Source organism: Microtus pennsylvanicus, chromosome 6 (assembly GCF_037038515.1).
Source record: "Microtus pennsylvanicus isolate mMicPen1 chromosome 6, mMicPen1.hap1, whole genome shotgun sequence".
Lineage (NCBI taxonomy): Eukaryota > Metazoa > Chordata > Mammalia > Rodentia > Cricetidae > Microtus > Microtus pennsylvanicus.
This window is the reverse complement of record NC_134584.1, coordinates 58,007,854-58,030,491: the sequence shown is the minus strand read 5'-3', so window position 1 is coordinate 58,030,491 and position 22,638 is coordinate 58,007,854. Positions and strand designations below refer to the sequence as shown.

Below are 22,638 nucleotides of genomic sequence, written 5' to 3'. Positions count from 1 at the left end.
AGCTGACGGAGGAATGTCATTGGTTAAAAAATAAAGAAACTGCCTTGGCCCATTTTATTGGTTAGAACATAGGTGGATGGAGTAAACAGAACAGAATGCTGAGAGGAAGAGGAAGTGAGCTCAGAAAGACGCCATGCTCCCCTCTCCTGGGCAGATGCGATAGTTCTGCTCTCTGAGGCACACGCAATGAAGCTCCGACCCAGGATGGACGTAGGCTAGAATCTTCCCGGTAAGTGCACCTTGGGGTACTACACACATTATTAGAAATGGGCTAGTCCAGGTGCGAGAGTTAGCCGAGAAGAGGCTAGATATAATGGGCCAAGCAGTGTTTAAATGAATACAGTTTGTATGTTGTTATTTCTGGTGTAAAGCTAGCCGTGTGGGAGCCGGGACGAAAAGCAGGCCTATAGCACTAACAACACACAGTGCTGAGGGTAAGTGACTGTTGAATGCTCAGCTCTAAATGAGACATCTTTATCACTCCTCACACTCAGCCATGACTGAGGGAGCTGAAGGAGCATCACAGAAGAGGGGATGGGAACCATGAAAGGGCTGGAGGACGGGCAAAGGTGAAACCCGGACTCCCCAGATCTGACTAGTCGACACGTGTCTAGGAGATGGCTGTATTTTGTGACTTCAGTGATCGGAACTATTTCTTCAGAAGATCTGTAACCTTCTTCATAATGCCTCATAAAACACCAAGAGGTCCGGGGAAAGATCATCCAAATACTACACAGGTATAATCTACCTGTCATGGACTTGAAAATGTAGTGGCCGTTTGTTAGTTCCCGGCTGCTCAGCCCCAAAACAATCACACAGAAACTGTATTATTTAAATCACTGCTTGGCCAATCACTTAAGTGTATTGCTAGCTAGTTCTTACATCTAGTATTAACCCATTTCCAGTATTTTATATTTTACCATGAGGCTTGGGGCCTACCGGCAAAGTTTCAGCATGTCTGTCTCTGGCAGTGGCTCCATGGCTTCTCCTTGACTCCATCCTTCTTTTTGCCAGCATTCAGTTTAGTTTTCCCTGCCTAGCTCTGCTCTACTCTATCAACAGGCCAGGACAGTTTCTTTATTCACCAATGGTATTCACAGCATACAGAGGGGAATCCCACATCAGGAAAACTCAGAGCACCTTGAGATTCTGGGAGAACCTGAGGGCTCAGAAATTCCCTTTCAGTGAGCTGTAAAGGATGGATGCTCCAAAGGTGAATATCTCTAGCCATCAAGTTCCCTTCCCTTCCCAGGAGGTTCAGAGTTGAGAAAGATGTGTTTCACCTAGAGATTTAGAGGAGACGGTAGCTTCATCAGCAGGTTCCCCAGGGAGACCGGGTGGAGGACTGACTTAAGTCCTCCCCATTAACTGAGATCTTAAAGACTTAGAAGCTACCACATCCTTCTAGGCTCTACAGCTAGGGAATATGGCCCTCAAGTCCAGCATAGCTCATATTGGTCATATTAGATGCCCTGAATACTGGAGCCATGGTAAAATTGAGATGAATGTTTATAACGTATAATTTAAGATAGTCTAGGGAATTGTGGAAATGAAAACCATATTGCTGAGCCGGGGTGTAGCTCAGTTGGCAGAGTGCCTGCCTAGAGTCCGATACCTAGCACCATATAAAACCAGACAAGATGGGTTATGCTTGTAAACCCAGCTCTTGGGAGGTGGAGGCAAGAGGACCAAATGTTCATGGTTACCTTTGGTTATACAGAGAGTTTGAGGCCAGTTGGGTCTACATGAGACCCCAGCTAAAAAAATAATAAAAAATAAGTTGCCAAACTTCTTTGGAATTAAATTTCAGAGCGACTTAGACATTTTCTGTGTATCTTTGACTGACAACTGGAAAATAAGAACAGTTAGTACAGCTAGCTGGATGAGCGATCTTCTGCCTTGTACCCACAGCAACCGGCTCTACTGCCATTCGGGAACGGATTCTGAGTGGCTTTGAGGGTTGTAGGAAGGCTCACCTGACCCATATACAACCCATTGTTCTTGTTACTTAAGAGGCAGCGATTTATTGACCCAGTGAGTGTTTGTTGGCTGTTTATACCTGGTACTATGGACAATGACAAGATTCTTTTTTCCATTGGACTCACAGGACGCTAGGGGGAGCCAAATGTATAAGTAAGTGTGTCTGTGGAAGGTTGTGACAGGAAGGGTGAAGGGATGGATATATACACGTGCACACACACACACACACATCAGGTATATATATGATATCATGATACACACTGCGCACGTGCGCGCGCGTGCACACACACACACACACACACTCACACACATCAGGGCAAATCTCCTGATTTCTCAGAATGTGACCCCATCTGGAAGACTAGGGAGGGTGTGTCCTGGAGACTTTCCCAGAATGAGGAGGTCCCTAGATAAGCAGAAGACAGATTTTAGTGTGGTACTATATAAGGTCACCCCAGAAAAGACCTTTTGCCTGGTCATCCCTTTCACACACATGATCAATGAGAGAACTCCATTTTGCCAAGGATTCCCCAGAAAACAACACACATGGTTAAAACCTGCGCTCACTTTAGAATGACTGAGTGTCGTGGTTATTAGAAATAGTCTCTTTTTTATTTCCACATTTGTATAAAAAGTTGTGATGTATTTGGGCTGGTAAAAGAAAAGCCACAGTGATATGAAGAGAATTATGGGAAGTTTGGAAAAGGTAATGTTTTTAGTGTTTGAGAAAGCGGTCGTGAGATTCCCTCTTCAGTTTAGTTATCCAAGCGGTCGAAACTCTGGGTCTGGAACTCCTGGAAGTCCTCTGGAATGGTGTCTGCAACAGGAATCAGGCAGCAGTTAGTGGGGGTCCTTCCACCCTGTGGTCACAGCACCGCATGCTGCAAGGCGTCCTGTAGGGGGCACTGTCAGCGCGTCTGGGAGCCCCACAGGCTTGCAGCCATTTTCGACTTCAGGCTGCCTTTGTCCTACACTGCTGGCTTAAAGCCCAACAGCTCTTACTCATAGGCCTAAGAAAAATTAGCCGACATAGTGCCTTTTCAGTCTGTGATTATGTTTGAGCCTTATGAAAAGAAAGGCTGCCTGTAAATTAAACTGAATAAATTTTGCACTGAACCCCTAACTCTAAACCATACAGTTAAATTCTATGGGTTTCAATTTCCACATTTGGGAAACAGGAAAGCCTGGCTCTGCCTTTTGCTTATGCTATGCAGGGAACGTCAGGTTTTAATGAGCACTCGGAGTGAGCTCCGAGCTTTGGGGAAGGATGCATGCTACAGAAATAAGCTACGGTTCTCTCTTGGTCACTCCCAGTAGTGTCGAGAGGTAAGAAGCATGCAGGTTACCGTTGCAGCGGTACTTGAGGTTGGACCAGATGATGTTTTCTTGAGAGAAGCAGAACACACCAAGTCGACCGCCACGCATGGTGGTGTCTATGGTGACCCCAGAATCAGCCACCAGCTCCGAGCCTTCATAAAACCGCACCCTGCAGGCAGCACAGATGCCCGTGGTGAGGGCGGGGTTCTACTGCTGGCTTCCATACTTGCCTCTTCATCCAGACATGTCATTTCCCACTGACTCTAGCTGGTCCCTCCCTACTGAGATTAGAAGTTCCCCGGGACAGGAGCCAAGTACCCATGTCTCCCTAACTTGTCTTCAGCAGGCCCAGCACAGTAACCTTGACAGGTACTTGCTGGAGAGCTAAAAAGAAAGAGCCTGACATCATGGACAAGAGGTTTTGTGGCTTCGCTGTCTTGGGAGTTATTAGGTCTGTATGTTATTCTGTGAAGAGTCCGTGCTCTTCCTCAGGTGTAGCTGTTTCACTGGGTGCTTTCACTGCCCCAATTCTCACTGAGACGGCACCCCATAAACAGCTTTAGGCAGCTGAGAAGTAATTTCTGTTGTCATAGTAGCACTGAGTGACAGAAGCCCCCTGATGTCTTAAAACATCCCGGAGTAAATAACCAAACCTAATCCCATACTCCCTACCGTTGTGGAGTGTCCCCTGACATGCGGGGAGGTGTGAAGCCTGTCAGTGAGCTGGGTCTGGGAGAGGGAACTGCATTTTACCTCTGAACATCAATCTCTTCTACACTGGCTTCAAGTTAAACTCAATTTCCCAGGGTACACCGAGATATGCCTGAGCACTTGTCTTGTTTAGAAATTAAGAACTGGTTCACACAGCAGCACAGGCAATGCCCTCGTAATAGTCAATTCTCCTACACATTACTCCGTGTTTGGATGCCACCTTCATGCGATTCTAGGCATGGTTCCAAATAGCTCTTTCCTTTGTCCTCTGGGGTAGCTATGCCCAAACATTTCCTATTTTGCTGTATGGCAATCAATTCTCATCCCTTTGCAGTGTTAGGGTTCAGGTTGATTTTTAAAAAATTATATAGATAGCTAGGTCATATTTTCTGTGATTTCGCTTTGGGACAAAAGAGGCACATTGAGCCCCATCAGGTAAGACCGGTGTTCCGTGGAGTGAACAGACGTGTGACACAAAGGACAGAATGTGAATTAGTTGTCACCACTCCGTTCTCATTAGGCACACCAGACCACCTGGCCCCTTCCCGCCCTGGCTAGAACACAGCAATCCATACGTTCCCTAAGCACAGCACGGTAGCTTTGCAAGGCTGGGGCATGAAGCCTGGCTGCATTCCAAAGATGCAGCCCTAAGCTCCTGTAACTCCCACTAGTTTAAAAAAAATAGTCCTATAAGGAAATAAGGTCATCACATCAGTCACGCGACGGACAGTACATGCCAGGCAACCAAAGATGCTGCCCTTTGGACCTTATGACCTAGGAGAGGGGACAGATGGTCAGAGCTCGGCAGGCAGTGTGACTGGGTGTGAAGAGGGATTACACAGGTCCTGGAGGACACCGTCCAGATAGCTACATCTGGATATGGTCTCAGTTGCCTGTCCTCTCTCCCGTCCCAGTCACCAGGTCCACTCTCGAGCTTTCCTAAGAGTACATCCAAGGCCACGGCGCCCCCTGAGGTATCCCCTGCTCTGCAGCTTGGCTCTGCTGTCTGGGGAGCAGGTAAGCCCAGTGTCTTCACCCCACCTCTCTTCTAGGAGCCCTGCGCTGCGGACTCTCAGAGGTTGGGACTGCTCAAGGAAGGGGAAGTTTTGGTTTAGAGAGCAGTCTGTGTGCTTCTCTTGCCCTCCACAGCAGGAGGGCTCAGCCTACCTGATGTAGCCCACCTGGGGCCTGTGCTGAAGGAACCAGCGGTAGGACACCTTGTCCTTCCAGCCCACATTCCTGGAGTCCTTCCACAGCAGCCTGACCTGGTCACTGGTGTCCCCTGTGTGCCACAGGGAGTTGCGGAGATGTTCCCCTGGGCCAGTTTTAGATTTCACAGCCTGGACAAAGACACGAGCGAGATGTTAGGGCAGGACCTGAAGGTCCTTCCGGTTTCAGGTGTCTGAGGCCAACACGGAAGTGAATCTATGCTCACTGCCAGGTCACAGTTTCACGCTGGCAAAAGCATAAACTTTAAATATCATTTCTACCGAGCTGGTCCCAGCCCTGTGGAATTCAGCAGCGGATAGTAGTGTGCTATCCACTCCACCTTTCTTCTGATACAAGCAGACTCTGCCTGTTTGCCCACTGAGGGCTCCCAACGACTGTTGGACTGCGGAAGCGTGCCTTCTGCCCTGCAGGAGTGGCAGAGGTAGCCTGTCATTCCCACACAGTCCATCTCTGTGATTAAAGACATTGGCCAACTTCCAACATGCTGGAAGGATGCCTTAAACCAGTGGTTCTCAACCTGGGGGTCATTACCCCCCATCAAATTTCTAGCCCCCCAAATATTTATATTACGATTCATAACAGTAGCAAAATTACAGTTCTACGAAGTAGCAACGGAAATAATTTTATGGTTGGGGGTCACCACGACACGAGGAACTGCATTCAAAGGTCACAGCATCAGGAAGGTTGAGAACCACGGCTAAACCTCTACCTCTTTGACCCCACTCAGCCCGAAACTTCCAGCCTGAGAGTCACACAGGTTGAAAGGTAGCTGGTTAAATGGAGGTTACTTTAGGATCCCGGAGCCAGCGTCAGCATGATTGCATCCATTTCTCAGATTAACTTAGTGCCTTTCTGGAGAACTCTAAATTTAAAGGAAGGTGAAGGGCTTAGAAGAAAGGCAGGCATGGGGATTCCATCCACCAATACCTTGAGCTGAATGCCAGGTTCTGCTACTGCGCGGAACGGTGTGGCCTGCCAGTATGTCTGCTCTGTCTGTTTCCACATGACCACATAGAAGCTGGAGCTGTCTTGGTAACCAAAAATAAAGCCGGCATAGTCATCATCTGTCTGGGTATTTACGTGGAAGGTCCCTTCAAAGTCAACTCCATTAAACGCTGTGTACCCTGCGGAGTTCAGATGCAATTAGAAGAAGCCGCACTAACAGCTGGCAGAATTCTACACACACAGGCAGAGGCTCAGGACGTACCCACTGCTAGGCCGGGGTCACTGTTCATGGTCTGTACAATTTCCATGCCCTGTGGAGAGAGGGGAGGGAGTTCAGACAACCTTGAGGGGGCCGAGAGAACTAAGGGCAGCCGGGGACCTCAGGCACCAAAGCCACTGTACAGGTCCGGTATCTAACACATTGTTCTGTGTGATACTTACTTAAAGGAGCATGCACAGCAAGAAGGTTTAGAGAAAGCTCGGTGTTGACGAGAAATACTTTCGCTAATACGGTCACATCGGCTTATTTAATAAGCCCTGAGCCAAGAGGGGACATACAACATAAGTTCCGATGGACTGAGCGTACAATCACCTGGAAGAGCCACCCGACAATGGACTGTCTAGGTCGGGGTGTCCTGTGTGCATATCCGTGGGGGAGAATTGTCTTGATTGGTGCGGAAGACTCAGCCCTCTGTGGTAGCACCATTTGTGACCTTGGTTGAGGACTATGGAGTGGAGGAAGGGAGAGGAGTACCAGGCATGCATGCATGCATTTCTCTCCGATCTTGACCACAGATGTGATGTCACTAGCTACTTCCGGTTCCGGCCCTGACTTCCCTACAGCAATGGACTATGACTTGGAATTCTGATTGAAGACAAACCCTTTCTCCCCTAGGTTTCTTTGGTTAGACAATGTGATGTGTTTTGTGACTCTGGAGACTCTATGAGGCCCTGTGCCTTCTTCAGTGGCACAGTTAGGGGCGCATGCAGGAGGCGGTCTTCTGGAGAGATGAGGAACGAGATAAGGGTCATATTGCTGAGGCTCTAACTGCGGCCATCACAGCCACTTGCTGAAGAGCCACCATGAACAGCGACATAAGTTTTGGGGAACATTAGTTCCATCTTCCACGTGCCACAAGGCCACCAGGAGGAACATATGGCCAGAGGAGAACCATGCGGTCGTCAATGCCCCCCATTCACTGTCCACCACTCTCAGAACGTCCTAGGCAGAAAGGCTGAGTGGGGCTACCACCAACGTGTAATGTGTACCTGGTTCAGGACCACCCAGTTGGGGTCAATCTGGGCATCCCCTTCAGGGTCCAGGACCACAGTCTGGTAGGCCCTGAAGTCCGTCAGCGTGATCTCTGCATTCTCGGGACAGACGTCAATTCGATCGATGACCTGGTCCTGGTCGAAGTCAGCTTCACAGATATCCCCTACGCCATCATCTGAGTGGGGGAAGAGAGGAGGCAGAGACTCTGAGGCCCACCTCCTCAGCGGAGAAGAGGGCGGGGCAGGGTGGAAACGTCCAAGTTCCCACCTCCAGGCCAGGATTCTTTCCAGAGTCGGGAGAAGAACTACATTTGCCGTGTTCACTGGGCCCCATCCTGGAGCCCTCATGACAGCCATTCAGGCCATGCTGAAACCACCTGGGGTTTCTCATAACATCAGCCTAAAAGGTTACTCCCACTCTTCCCCCAGAAAGTTCTGACATACACTTCCGTTCACATTACGTTCCTGGTAGATTTTAAGCCTGACCTTCTATGGGGCAAACGTCTAACACGTGCACAAAACCAGGAATTACTATCACCAGAATATCTTTAAGGCACATTTTGGTGCCCCCCCCAAGTTGAATGCGCCCTGAAGGTGCATTGGGCTCAGCTGGCACAATAGGGGACACATTGCATTTGCTTTACTGGGAGGTGCCCTTTCTGCCGGTGTCATTCCACAACTGGCCTAGTGCACATGGCTCCTTAGCGGCCCGGTCCTCACGGGTGTGTGGGCTGTGTATTTCTCTCTGACTCCCAGGGGCAGAAGCAAGCAAGATCAGAGCTGCACTGCGGGCCTTTCGGGACCCATCTGTAGCATGTGGCTGAGTTGTGTTCTCTGTGTTTTCATCCCAGGACAGCTCAGGAAGCAGCAAGGCTGATCAGCTCTGACCCAGTTGCAGAGTGCTGTCTACCAGATGTCTGCTGTCTACACAAGCCGGATTAGAAGCAGAAGCCGGTGGGGAGTGGGGAAGCCGAGGATGCCCTGGGAAAGTCTGCAAGGCTCCCCGTGGCTATCGTGTGTGTCCCAGGCAGCTCTGGGCGAAGCAAGCTTACTGTTGCTATCTTCCTGGCCTGGGTTGGGAACCAGCCGGCAGTTGTCTGGGCCGGGGGGCACCAGGTCTGGGATGCCATCGTTGTCGTCGTCATCATCACACTCGTCGCCGATTCCGTCCTTATCAGTGTCCAGCTGGGCGCTATTAATGACGGTGGGACAGTTGTCTGTACTGTCCTGGTGGCCATCTCCGTCACTGCCGAGGAAAATTATAGTTCAGTAGAGACTCTCCCAAGGAGGAGTCTGGGTGGGCTGTCAGCAGGCGGGGTTGTATCAGACCCTATCAGACCTTTCTTTGATAAGGCAACCTTAGAAACAACTCTCCCACAGCTCCCGTTTCCTGAAAGAAGCCAGCCGCTTCCTGTTTGAAGATAAGAGTCTATTTCTGTGCTCTGTTCCTCTGGCTGCTGTTGTCTCTAAGAACTGCTGGCTGACGCCTCACTCCAAAGAAGTGTGAATGCACACGTGAAGGCAGAGAGGGGAGATGCGTGTGAGTTCTTACTCGGGCCTTGGTGAGCCGTGAGCTCGGGCTTGATGCTGGACCTGAGAGGTACAGTCCTTATCTATAAGATAGCGATAAACCCAGCACCTACCTCCAAGGGCAGCTTGGAGACGGACTGATTCAATTTCAACACCTGTAGAAAGCCCATCCTATGCACCTGGCTCTAGGGACCAAGTCCTCTGGTGTTTTCTATTGCATTGATTTTCATGAGGACTCAGACCTGAATGCCACAGGGAGGGTGGCAGAGAAGAGAGCCACTCTTTCCCCAGAAGTAAGTGTGCACTGGTTGTACCCCAGGGCTGGTCTAAAGGATGCCTCAGGAAGCTCCCTCTCTGTCCACCTGACTGTTTTTCTTTCCGGGATGAAGGGCCACGGGGGATGGAGGGCAGGGTGGCAGGGGTGGTGGGTGGCAGCATGCGGGAGCGGTACAACCGCTCTGTCTCCAGAAGGACCCTCTGAGTCTTCTGGGACCTTACGTGGTTACGAGGGTTAAGAATGGATTCTTTTCTCACGCAGCTCCACTCAAGGCCTGTCCTGTCCTAGAAACGGCTCTTATACCCTCTAGGAGAAGGCACAGAGAGAAGCCCTTCTTTTTGGACAGAGGACAGAAGGGCCCCAGAGAGCCTGAGTTCAACATGGACATTGGAACACTATGGCTGAGAAAGCCAGTTTCTGCACTTTTCATAGCACAAGAACAAACAGATCAGCACCATCCGCAGAGCCCTGCTATCTCTATGGAGATCCTAGCCCCCTCCCGGTGTGGCTCAAGTTCATGGGAATTAAAATATTGCAGAATGAGTCATTTGTTTTAGGCAAATATCTAGAGGCTGGCAGGATAGGCTATTTTAGAAACTTCTATAGATGGCAATCAGAGTACATGGTGACCTGCCACTGGGAACAGTCTTGATGCATACAACACCTCATTTAGGGTAGCTGTCATGGCGCCAGCCCTACCTTCTGCTCTGAGAGATGTCAGACTGTGTCACCGGCAGCCTTGCCTGTGCTGCGGTACCAACAGAAGTCACCATCTTCCACAAGTTGCCCAGGGAGGGCCCTGTATCATTCTGAGTCCAGGGATGGAGCTTCCTCTGTATTATGTTGAGTTTTCGCTTAACCTATAAAGTGCGGTCATTGTCTCTCCTTTTCTGATGAAGCAATGGGCTTCTAAGAGATGGAGGAAATATTTGAGTTCACTAGGCTGGGATGCACATGGCAGGAAGGACGGAGCATGAAGAAGATGGGGCCTTGCAGGAGCCGTCCTGAGCAATGTGGAGGGAGCTGAGTCTCTCTGCAAAGTCAGCTGAGTCTGTAACTAGCGGAAGAACCATGCTTTGCTTTGCCTTTGGGGAATCTTTACCTGTTTAGACCTGTCCTAACCACCTCTCCAAGAATCATCCAAGGAGGGAGGGGATGAAATGTAGCTGGGGGTAGAGTGCTTTCCCTAGCAGGGACAAGACCCTGGTTAAACCCCCAGGAACTAGCCGGGCGGTGGTGGCGCACGCCTTTAATCCCAGCACTCGGGAGGCAGAGGCAGGCGGATCTCTGTGAGTTCGAGACCAGCCTGGTCTACAAGAGCTAGTTCCAGGACAGGCTCCAAAACCACAGAGAAACCCTGTCTCGAAAAACCAAAAAAAAAAAAAAAAAAAAAAAAAAAAACAAACCCCAGGAACTGAATGAAAATCCCCCAAGGTCCCAAGGAGGAGAAGGGCCAGTGCCTGGGGGTTCAGCAGCCCAGGGCTGAGTGACACTTGCTGTGCTTTTCTTGTGTGTTCCCCAGCCCCTGCTCCACCCCTCCTCCTCTTCTGTTTTCTTTGTGATGATGCTGGGATTGTACTCCTGGCCTTGCACATGCTAGGCAAATGCTTTGTCACTAATTTCTGTCTCCAGCCCTCCCTGGGCTTCATGTAGGGCTCCGTGTTAGGCTAGGAAGAATAAATGGCAGAATGCCCTCCGTAGACTAATTCCTCTCCATGAAAGAGAAAAGGTGTCAAGAACAATAAAGCAACAGGGGGCCTTAGCAAGCCCCTCTTCTTGGGGTGATGGTGAACTTTCCCAGTAGGATAAAGAAGGGGTCTACTGGGTGCCATCTGTGTAACAGAAACCACAAAAGGCGCCTTTCCTGAGCTAACTCAGGTCCATAACAGCCCATGGGCTATATATCTACAGGTAACGAAACTGAGGTACAGAGAGATTAGGTCACGAATGGCATCAGGCTGCCTTACTCCAGAGCCATCTTGCAAGGCTCCATGATGTTACATCTCTTTTGCAAAAGCGCTGGGTGGAGCTGAAACCGCCGCCTCTCCCTACGTACTACATAGATACAGTGGCCTGGAGCTAAGGTGGAAGCCACTGTCTCCCAGCAACCTGATCCACCCAGAGATCCTAGAGCACAGCACCAACAAAAGCTTTAACAATTCCCACTCTCCCCAGATCTCCAGCCTATTTTCCTGCGGCTGGAAGGCATGCCATACCTGTCCTGGTTGGTGTCACACGAGTCCCCAACCAGATCATTGTCCACGTCCGACTGCAAAGAGAGCAGAAGGCGTTATTTGTGGCCGCGCCTGCCTGCATGGGCTAGTCCTGAGAAGGCAAGCCTGGCCCATCATCCCTGGGTTTCAGGAATTGTTTCTTGGGCTCTAGGGTGGAATAAAACTGCAAAAGGACAACACCATATTGGTGTAGGCACAATGCTGAATTTTCAAAAAAGCCTTTTAAAATATCAGGCTTCATGGAGGGGCTGCCCACACACCAGCTGAGCTGCCTGGGAAGGGTTCTGGGTGGCATAGTGGCAGAAACGGGGGGCTCTGATTCGGTGGGGAGGGAGCCAGCCACAGGCGTGGGTCAAAGCACATGGACTCTATGTTGTGGCTGCAGTCTGGGGTTGAGACAGCATGAGCACTAAGGCACGGTGGGTAACAGGGCCCCTCTTCTTTTTCAGGGCTTCAGAGACAGACTGCGCACCACACTCAGAGATCCAAGCAGTGGGTGTATGGGAAAGGGAACAAAGTCCCTGCAGAGTCAGACATAGGTTTAGGAACTAAAGGGGCCTGCGGTTAGGTTCATATCGCGTTTCTAGTTTCCCTGAGAGGAGAAACTTGGGCATCACTAGGCTCTTGGATTAATATCGTCAGTGCTGTGTGGCTGTGAGGTGAGTCCCAAGGGTCTCAGGGGTGCCTGTCCTGACTCAGGCAGTGCCATCTTGTCCTGACATCCGTGACTTTGTGTGCGTAGACAGTTCTCAGCCCTCTAACCCCCTCCCCTCAATGGTCACACCTGCCTTGGCAACACATTTGAGATTTCCATGCCCTTGACCATGGTCTTGATGTGTTAACCAAAATAATCAAACTCAAATAATAGAAATAATTGGCATGTTATGTCTAAAATAATCACTGTGCTCTGCCAAAAATGGATGTTTCAAGGTTACCATGACCTTCGTCTAACTTTGATGTAAATTATAGTCTTTGTGGCTTTTGCCTTTAAAATTCTGCATCCCTGAGCTTTGGCACCAAGAGATTTTTCAGAGGCACAAGCCCACTCTGGGTCTGGCCATCAGTAAAAAAGCCTTTTCATTGGCTTAATCAGTGTGCTTGTCAATCAGCGTCTTGTGTGGATCATTTCGGTCCCCTCATTCTCAGGCCTAATATATGTCATTTCTCCACTTGAGCCTTGATACAATAGCAAAGAACTGGCCAACAGCTTGGCTGGGCTTTTCCAGATGTTGATCATTAGCAAATCTTTGTAGGGTTAAGCCCAGCCTTAGTGGGCGTGTTTGCCTCGGGCTAATGTTTACCTATAAATCTGCTGGGTGTGAGCCCAGCCGCCCCTTCTGCTTCCTGTTCTCTGCGGAACCATGGTACTGTAAGTCTATTACCCCATTAAAGCTGTATATATTTTTTACAATCTGTCTGCATTCATTTACGCCGCTACAAATCTTTACATGAGGGGGTTCAGTCCACAGCGTGAACCCCGTCTTACTAACCTGGTTAGGGTTACTGACATCGGGACAGCTGTCACAAGCGTCTCCGACACCATCGCCATCCCGATCCCGTTGGTCACGGTTGGGAACTCTGGGGCAGTTGTCCAAAATGTTTTTTATTCCTGCAAGAACAGAATTCTACCATGGGTCAAGAGACTGCTATAGAAAAGGGTGGAGCATAGAGACTCCTAGCTGATGAGAAGCCAGGCTGGGCCACTTATTCCTGCCGGGCCGTTGCTACTTTGCCATCTTTAGCAGTATCTGGAGGTAACTGCAGAGGAAGGCTACTGTGAGGGTCCAGCATGAACAGCTCTCTAAGGCAGCTATCCAACAAACTCTAATTTGTCTAATTTGTCTAAGGGTTGTGGCAGCATCCAGAGAAAGAGGCCATGATGACTGGGCAGGCTAACCCAGCGAAGGAGGACCTTGTAAGTGTCTAAATTTGAATGGAGACAAAAGGCCTTTGGGCAGTGGTGTGCATGAGTTGGGCCTGGGCCTATTGAATCTCTGTTTCTCAATTCCATGCTCAATGACATTTGAAACCAACAACGGTGACGAGAGCAATATTGTAGAAGTGGACAAATACCACAGGTTAGGGTATTTTACGGAACGGGTTTATCAGCATGCCACTGCAGAGAGGTGATCACTCTAGTTAACCCAAGGTAGACCTATGCTTTAGGGAAGGAATGTATGTGTATTCTGGGGGAGTGAATGTGTGCGTTTGAGAGGGTAGTATTTAAAACAAAAAACCATAAAAATGAGTTTCCTCCAGTGGTGTGCTATGTTTTCAGAAATTCAGATCCTAGGCTGGCGTTGAACAAGAGTTATCATATGCTGTGGACACCATATGGAATAAAATGCCCTCCTCAGGCTCCATGAGGCTTCTGAGCCGTCCATGGCATGGACCTCACAGAAAGTCCCCAGGATTGAGTCCCAGAGCTGGGCAGTGCAGCCACCATGACATCCCAGAGCAGGCAGGGGCTGGCCACATCTTCCTGGCCAGGGTACAGTATCTGACCCTTGCAGCCTGCTTTCTTGGTCCACCCCCACCACCCAAATCATGACACGGAGAGATATTATTAGTTATGAATGCTCGACCTTACTTTAGGCTTATCTCTAAAGCTCCTTTAACTTACATTAACCTGTTTTCCTTTATGTACATTCTACCTCAGGGCTTTTTACCTTTCATTCTGTGTGTCCTCCTTTCCTGCTTCCTCCATGTCTATCTGTCTGGCAGCTGCCTGCCTGCCTGGCCCTGGGCATCTCCCTGTCTTTCTCCCTAGTTCTCTCTTTTATTTTGAACCTAGATTCCTCCTCTTATTTATTGTCCCGACCCACCAGTCCCACCTATCCTGCTACTACCTAGCTATTGATATATATATATATATATATATATATATATATATATATATATATATATATATATAAACACTCAGCTTTTTATTAGGCCAATCCGGTGTCTTAGGCAGGCAAGGTGAAACAGACACAACCCATCTATACATAGTTAAGCAAATGCAGCATAAACAAATGTAACACATATTTACATAGTTAAAGTAATATTCCACAACAGACCCTACTCATTTCTCCATTCCCAGGCCTCTCCTATGTTGAGGAGTCGGGGAGTGGGGAAGTGGGGGAGGAGCCAGGAAGTCAGATGCCCTATACATACAGCCCTGACAAGACACTAGTAGAAAGTATTCTCTCGAGTTCCTGCCAATAGTATAAAGTACCAGAAACATCTAGGGTTACTGGACCAGCAGACATAGGTCAGAGGGACCACTAGGGAGGTCAAACGGACAAAGGAACTCCAAATAAAAGACCGAGTAAACAAAGCTACCATCTCCATCCATGTCGTCATCACAGGCGTCTCCTTTTCCATCCCCGTCGGTGTCCCTCTGGTCATTATTCAGGACAGTCCGGCAGTTGTCACAGGCATCCCCAAAGATATCTTTGTCGCTGTTCCTTTGGTCTATATTGTGAGTCAGGACACAGTTGTCCTAAACGGCAAGAAGGTGTTTAGGCACTTACACAGACTTATTCCTGCCTCACTGTTGGGGCTGCCCAGGGCTGCCTGTTTTATATTTTAAACACCCGTGGTTCTTCAGGGCCAGCTGCAATGCTGTGCAAACACACGAAGACTAAGGTGTGAGATGACTAATCTCAGTGGCTGGCTTCACAGGCTGACTTCCACAATCCCTGGTGAGCTGCGATGTGCATGCTCGCCCCACAGAGCTGGTACCTGCTCATTCAGGATCCCGTCTCCATCAGCATCCTCATCACATGCATCTCCAATGCCGTCTCCATCTGCGTCTTCCTGGCCCGAGTTTGGCACATACTTGCAGTTATCCTGATGGGGAAACGAGCTCAGAGTCACATCCCACACATCTGTCTCGTGTCAAAAAAAAAAAAAAAGGATTTCTGACCTAGAGACTGAGTGTGGCTCCCTGGCTTGGTAAGTGGATGCTTTGTTGACTTCATTTGAGGTGTGGACACTACAAAATTTTTAGGTAGAACCAGTAGAGCCTTCCCAAAGCCATACAAGACAGCTTTGGAAGTGCCCTTCTTCTTACCTTCTTGCAGTTCCTGGCAGAGCACGGAAGTTCTTCGTCAGGGTAACTGTCGATGTCTATATCCTTCCCACAGACATAGCCGTCACCAGCCCAGCCAACACCACACTGCAAAAGGAGAGTCCGTTAGAGGCCTGGGAAAACAGCCCCCAAGGAGGCAGGTGACTAACTTGGTCTCTGCCCCTGTGTGAGGGTCCCCAAGCGGAAGATCCAGGAGCCTCACATCCTGGGTGGGTGGGATTTAACAATTCAGTTGTGTTAAGCATGCTGGACCATGCCTATAACCTCAGGGCTAGGAGATGGAGGCAGGAGGATTAGAATCTGTTCAATGTCATCCTCAGCTAAATGGTGAGTTAAGAGTTGTCCTGAGCTATATGAGGTTCTGTCTCCCACAAATTAAACAGGGGCTGGAAAGATGCCTTAGTTGTAGTAAGGTGCTTGTTGCATAAGCAACATTTTGGGTCCCCAGTGCCCACGGAAAAGGCTAGCAGATGCTCATGCCCATAATTCCAGTGCTGTATAGGTGGCAACTGGAGCCTCCCTAGGGTCTGCTGGCCGGATAATCCTGTGTCATCAGTGAGCTCCAGATTCAGTAGAAAATCTGCCTCAAAAAGGTATGGTGGCAAGAAATAAAGGAAGACACCTGCCTTATTTGTTTTTATGTGAACCACCCCTACAAACTAACAAACAAAACAAGAAAAGCAGAAAACAGTTTATAGTTGTATGGGAATAGACTTAATGACTCGAAGCTCCAAAGGCTCAAAGGCAGATGGACAGAGAACGTTCCCTCTGATGCCTTTTCCTGCCACTCAGATAAGCAAAGGCAACCCACTCTCGTGCACAAGCTCAGAGGTGGTCTGTGCGCAGACATGCAGGTACACAGCCCTCTTGTCTTCTCGTTCAGCTGGCTGCACACATTTAGGTGTCTATACTCTCCTGCAGCTTACACAAACAAGGTGACATTTTATTTTGGCATTCTCCCTGTATCTCCCCATGGACATCCATGTTGTTCTTTTGAGTAGTCACAGCTCTGCTAGAGACAAGGCTGCACTGGACAGGCCTCGACTGACTTTATTGGTTTTCCACTGCGGGCGTCAGGTTTCCGACAGCTTTGCTGTGGCTGACCGTGCTGACTCAGGTCACTTCAGTGCGTTTGTCCTTCTACGTGTGTACTCTAGCTCATGGAATTCTGGGTCCAAACATTGATTTATCAATTTAATGTGTATAGTGTGCACTTGAGAGTCTATATGTGTACCATGAATGTGCAGGTGCCCTTAGAAGCCAGAAGAGCAGACGAGGACATTAGATCCCCTAGAATTGTAGTTACAGGGAGTTGTAACACACACACACACACACACACACACACACACACACACACACACACACACACACAGTGTTGAAAATTTGGAAGACAGAGGTCTTCCAAAGAGCAGCAAGTGCTCTTAACTTCTGGGCCATCTCTCCAGACCCAAAGGTATTCCTAACTTGGGGTTGTGCTCCGAGTGTTCTCCACATGACCGTCCAACTCGTCTCCTCTTTTCTGAAATCAAGACCGAGGGGGCTGGGGGGCTGCAGCGTTCACCACTTTTGAGCCACAGGCTTGTATCTGAATCTGTTTTTCTGGGTCAGTTTCCACCCAAAGAAGGAAAGTTTAAGATGCTCTATCTCTGTTTACATCCCTCTCTTTGAACAGAGGTGGTTCCCCACAGTGTGGCCAGTACTGGCTCTGTGTACCTTCCATTCTGGGATGTCACCTTGAGCATCCTGATGCCCAGAAAGCCGGCAGTAAGCCTCAATCCAAAGGCTTACAATTTTGTTTCAGTTTTTAAAATTACATTTACAGTGTTGCCTGGAAGGACAGGGGATTAAAAGTGTGTGTTTGTGTGTGTGTATGTGTTTGTGTGTATATGTGTGTGTATGTGTGTGTGTGTGTGTGTGTGTGTGTGTGGTTGGTGAAGGGTACCTTTGCCTGCTGAGTCATTTCTTTAGCCTATCTGCCAACAGTTTTTCTAAGGTGGATTTTCCCAGCCATTTTCTCCAGTCCTTAAGAAGACACTGCAAGGTCATCATTGTCCCTTTTCATGCAAGACTCACATGAGCTCAACCTGGGTCAGCGCCTTGACCAAGCTCTCAGAACTTGGAGCATTAACCTCAAGCCTTTCGACTTTGAGCCCTTGCATTTGGTTAATGCACACTTTTGAGTTCTCCCTTGAGTATCCAAGGTGCCCCGAGACAGAATGTTGACTCACTAAGATAGAGGGAACCCTTACTAAGAGCTGTCAGGTGTGAGGTGGGGGCCAGTGCAAGGGGGTAAGGGATGGAGGGGGGTAAGGGGTGAGGGAGGAGGGAGGAAGGAGTAGGGGTGGAACGGGGGTGGGGTGAGGAAGGACAGGGAGAGCAGAAGAAAGAGAGCAGACGGCACACAGAAAGCCTGAGAGCCACCAATACGGGGACCAGAACGGACAGGAGAGAAGAGGCGGGAGAAAGTTGAAGAGTCAGGACCAGCAGTGTAGAACAGAATAGAATAGCAGTAAGGTGTTTTCCCGCCTGTGACATACCTGGCGCCCCAATATGTGTCCCCCTCCTCTGCTCTCCCTGTGTAGCCCGAGTCAGCCCCACCCCCGTGCCTGAGGCCCCTCCCCAGAGCCCCTCCCATTCAAGGACTCCACAGCACCTTCACAGGGCCTGGAAGGTTCAGCCGTGGGTCCGGTCCTCCACTCATTTTTTAATGGGGAAAAAATTTCCTCTAGGAACAAATACATTTTTAATGAGCCATTTTCTGGCAGATTAAATTATTTTAGTAGTCACACGGAGTTTATTAATCCTTTACCATCTGTCGTTGTGCCTTATTACAAATTCAAAAACATATTAAGAGCCCCATCACCCACCATCCCGGAGGAGCCGTCAATTTGCTCACAGAAAATGAGAATTTAAGCACAGATATACACTTACTTTTGAATGACTTTTAAAAGAAGTATATGTATGTAATAGCTCAGCCAACCATCAGGATTAGGGGAAGGCTTGGTTCTTTCTCTTTCTCTGACAGAGCATTCTAAGGAACTCACCCTAGAATATTGGCACTGATATGAAGGCTGACTTTATTATACTTTTTTAAAAGAAACTTTTCAGTCTTATTTTCTAATTTGAAAAGTGATAAGATGACTGAGGAAGTTTCCAGCCAGAAAGCTAAAGAAGTGTAAATTTGTCTATCTATCTGTCTATCTGTCTATCTGTCTATCTATCTATCTATCTATCTATCTATCTATCTATCTATCTATCTATCTATCTATCTTACAGGGTCTCACTGTGCAGTTCTGGCTGGCCTGAAATTAACTCTCTATGACCCAAAGTTTGTGTAGAACAGGCTGGCCTTGAACTCACAGAGACCGGCCTGCCTCTACCTCCCAAGTGGCATTGTGTGTGTGTGTGTGTGTGTGTGTGTGTGCATGTGCCATGATACCTGCCCCTGTCCTTGAGGGATATTTTTTACACTACTCAAAGGAGCTCACCATGGACAAAGCTTCCTTACTGTGTGCCTGGAGACCCCTGATAGAGAAAGAGCAACCCAAGGCAGCTGAGATGCTAGTGTGTAAGGTCCCTGAGGACTCCAGTTCTAGCTCTGGGAATGGGTTGTGGGGAAAGGTCTCTTTATAGAGGGTTCAGCTAAGAGCAGATAGAAAGACTGACCATGCACTGAGCTGTGCCTAGAGCAGGGTTGAGAGTTCTTAGTTTCCATTATTCTTCTCATCCACCTATACACTCCCACCCAGCCCCAGAGTATGAGACCACAGTAACATAGGACGTCTAAAGGTGAGGACAGTTATGAATGTCAATTGGGATGCCATAAAGCATAAACAGAGGACAGAGCAGGAGGGAAGGGGGGCTCTCCCACCTCTCAGCCGTTGACATTTTATGCAAAATTTCCACAGAAGACCATAGGGAACTGGTATCCTGGTAGGGGTTCCACCATCCAGTTACCCACATGGCTAATTGCTCCTTGGCCAAGAGGTAGAGAAAGGGCAGAGATCAAGGTCAGAGGGGCCCCAGACTGTCGCTCAGAAACCTAACTGAGCCAGTTATAATACATTCTGCTGGTCTGGACTACAGCTTTTACGTTTTGGCACACTTTGACCCTGAAGCAAGTAGATACCGGGGAGAGCAGTGTTTCAAAGGAAAGAGGAAGACAGTCAAGTGCATCAAGAGCTTACCACACAGGTCACATCCCCCTGCCTCTCTTCAATGCACTGCGCATTCACGCTGCATGGGTTCAGCTCTGGGTTCCTGCAGTTTCTTTCAGCCTTGCAGCCCCTTGTCTGGTCGCCAGTGTACCCTGGTTTGCAAGGCCCACAGCGGTAAGATCCCTACAAGGGACAAAGATGAGATGCTAAGCCAGAGGTGGGTGAAGATCATTTGTCTCCACTCGGCGGTTATGAGGCTCGAGCATAACGACCCATAGGTTTCTGCTCACATGCGTGTCTCATAACCTCCTGTGAATGCTGGGAAACCTGCCACCAGGTGGGAAGCTGCAGCTGGACACACAGTCATTAGAGAACCAGGACTGGAGATGGAGAAGTCAGGATGGTGACTTTCCAGTACCACCGCAGGAGTAAAGGGGAGAGGCTGAAGTTTGCAGTGAGGTGCTGGGAGGCAAAATGACAGAGTTCACTCTGGGGATAGGGGTTTGGCCTGCTTAAAAGGGTAAGTTAAAAAATAACAGTTCCTTTGGCTTCTATACACACGGTGATGGTTTGCCCTGAGAAGTTCTGATGAGGTAGGTTACCTGGGAAGAACCAAAGAAGCTGTTGGCTCCACAGAGCTCTTCACGGGGCTAAAGAGGACTTTTTATTGTTGTTATTATTATTAGTTTTTCAAGACAGGGTTTCTTTGTGTAGCTCTGGCTGTCCTGGAACTCACTCTGTAGACCAGGCTGGCTTCAAATTCACAAAGATCTGCCTGCCTCTGCTTCCTAAGTCCTGGGATTAGGGCGTGCACCACCCCTGCCTGACTTAATTATTAAAATATATCAATACACACAATTTTCAGAGTTGTTTTTAATATCCATTGATCTATTTCATGTGTATGAATATTTCGCCTGCACATTTGTATGTGCACCACACGCATGCCTGGTGCCTCCAGAGACTAGAAGAGGGTGTCAGGTCCTATGGAACTGGAGTTACAGATTGTTAGCCTCCGTGGGGATACTGGGAACCAAATCCTGGTCCTCTGCAGGAGCAGCGAGTGCTCCTAACCCCTGAGCCATTTTTCAGCCCCTCAAAGTGTTTTTCTTATTAAATATTTTCAGTTTTATTGAGATTCAACTAGCAAATAAAAGTATATACATTGCGGGTTTCTTTGGAGGGAGGATGTAAGTGCCATGAAGTGTGTGTGGAAATCAAAGGGCAGCCTATGGGAGTCAATTTTCTCCTTTCACCAGGTAGGTCCCAGGAATCGAACACAGGATGTTAGGCTTGGCAGCGAGCACCTTTGCCTGCCAAGCCATCTCGCCGGCTCAGAAATCGTACTTACTTAAACTTTTCAGTGCGATGATATCTACACTGTGAAGTAATTACCACAGTTAATTTACACAGCATGGCTATCACCTCATTGTAATGACCTTTCTTTGTTTTGTTTTTAGGTCTTGAACTTAGGGTGAACCTGCTGCCTCAGGCCCCTAGGTGCTGGTATTACAAGTGTGGCCTTCACCCTTCATTTTGAATATTTATTTTACACATAAATACATCACTTAAGTATGGTCAGTACAACTGCATGATGGCACCTCAGACTGTATTCACCCACGAAGCTCAACTGCCTGGCTAATCGACAGTTAGCTAATTTTAGTGACTGTTGACCTTGACTGTCAAGGCTGATGTCCTTTCATCAGTGATTTTTGGAATAATCTGTCAGTTTGTTGGGCATACTGTCAACTCCTTCCTTTTCATGGCTTCTGCTCTTTTTTCTCTTGCCTACCCCCTCATCTTGGGGTTCTCTGGAATTCTATCCATTGTCCGCTTTTCCTCTCTCTGGGTGGCTTCTGTAATTACCTTTATACCAAGCTTTGTCCTGGAAAAAAATCTAAAAGGCATAAGTACCACTATGTTCCCAAGTGGTCATAGCATACTGGCGAATGCCTCAGGCTTGACAGCAGGACCAGGAACCTAAGGAGATGTGTGGCCTCAGCGTAATTGCGCAACATCCCTGCGCAGCAGCCTTAGTCCATAAACTGGGCACCAATACTACTGTCCACTCATCGGGCTCTCTTGAGAACTAAAGGAAGTGATGATGTTTATAGAGGACTTCTGCTTGCAAGAGAATGAGATGGGAGTTAACCAGCTTTCCCAGAGAATTATGGTGCGTTAGAAAGACGTCCTTTTGTAAACGTTTTGGTAACCGAGAAGATTCAGGTTATTCTTTTGTTGTTATTCTACTCCGCTCCATCTTTAATGTTCACACGGTTAATAGAAACTTCTGGAATAAAGCCTGTCCCAAATTATTTAAATTACAGACTTCCCTAAGTGCTAAGCATTTAAATTAAATGCAAATGACTTTTTGAAAATTTTTCTTTAAAAGAAATAAAAAACTACTACTGTTTGATGATCCCATAGCTACCAGTAAAATCTGGAACCATTAACAGAACCTAACAGGCTCTTCAGGTGAACCATGCCGAGCTTCGCCATCAGTTTCACTGGCTTTGGCATCCCCGTGCAGACCCAGCTCTTGGTGGATAATATGAGGCGTTTCCAGGAGGGTTTAACCAAGGAAGGTAGCCCAAGTCTGAGCCTCAGGGGTTCCATCCAGGAAGGTGGCAGAGGACAGAGCTACCTGAAGGCCTGCATTTTTCCATCTTTGCTTCCTGCCTGTGGGCACATGGCGACCAGCTGCCACACGGCACAGAATAGTCTTTGTCATTGCCACCCTTTTCCTGCCACAGTGGATAGGAGCCCAAAGAAGCTTTCCTTCCTTAGCTGGGTTTCGTCAGTGATGAGAACAGGAACTAATTGTCAACGAACAGAAAAAATTTGACAAAGGATGAAGAACTTGGCTTTTTAATATAAAAACGAATTCTAAAATAACTCCTTCAGTAAACAGGCTTT

General features: G+C 48.4%; 1 protein-coding gene across 1 annotated transcript in view; it reads right to left on the bottom strand.

Annotated features, from left to right (window-relative positions):
- Positions 1-2,572: 2,572 nt before the first annotated feature.
- Thbs4 (thrombospondin 4) overlaps positions 2,573-22,638 on the bottom strand; it is a 46,155-nt gene continuing 26,089 nt past the window's right edge. The window contains exons 10-22 of the mRNA XM_075976319.1: positions 19,756-19,908; positions 15,551-15,655; positions 15,220-15,327; positions 14,818-14,977; positions 12,984-13,102; positions 11,476-11,528; positions 8,505-8,698; positions 7,450-7,628; positions 6,443-6,491; positions 6,163-6,359; positions 5,173-5,345; positions 3,324-3,463; positions 2,573-2,794 (exon numbers count right to left, since the gene is read on the bottom strand). Coding sequence (XP_075832434.1) covers positions 2,733-2,794; positions 3,324-3,463; positions 5,173-5,345; positions 6,163-6,359; positions 6,443-6,491; positions 7,450-7,628; positions 8,505-8,698; positions 11,476-11,528; positions 12,984-13,102; positions 14,818-14,977; positions 15,220-15,327; positions 15,551-15,655; positions 19,756-19,908 — 1,692 coding nt within the window. The 3' untranslated portion in view covers positions 2,573-2,732. The remainder of the gene's footprint in view (positions 2,795-3,323; positions 3,464-5,172; positions 5,346-6,162; positions 6,360-6,442; positions 6,492-7,449; positions 7,629-8,504; positions 8,699-11,475; positions 11,529-12,983; positions 13,103-14,817; positions 14,978-15,219; positions 15,328-15,550; positions 15,656-19,755; positions 19,909-22,638) is intronic.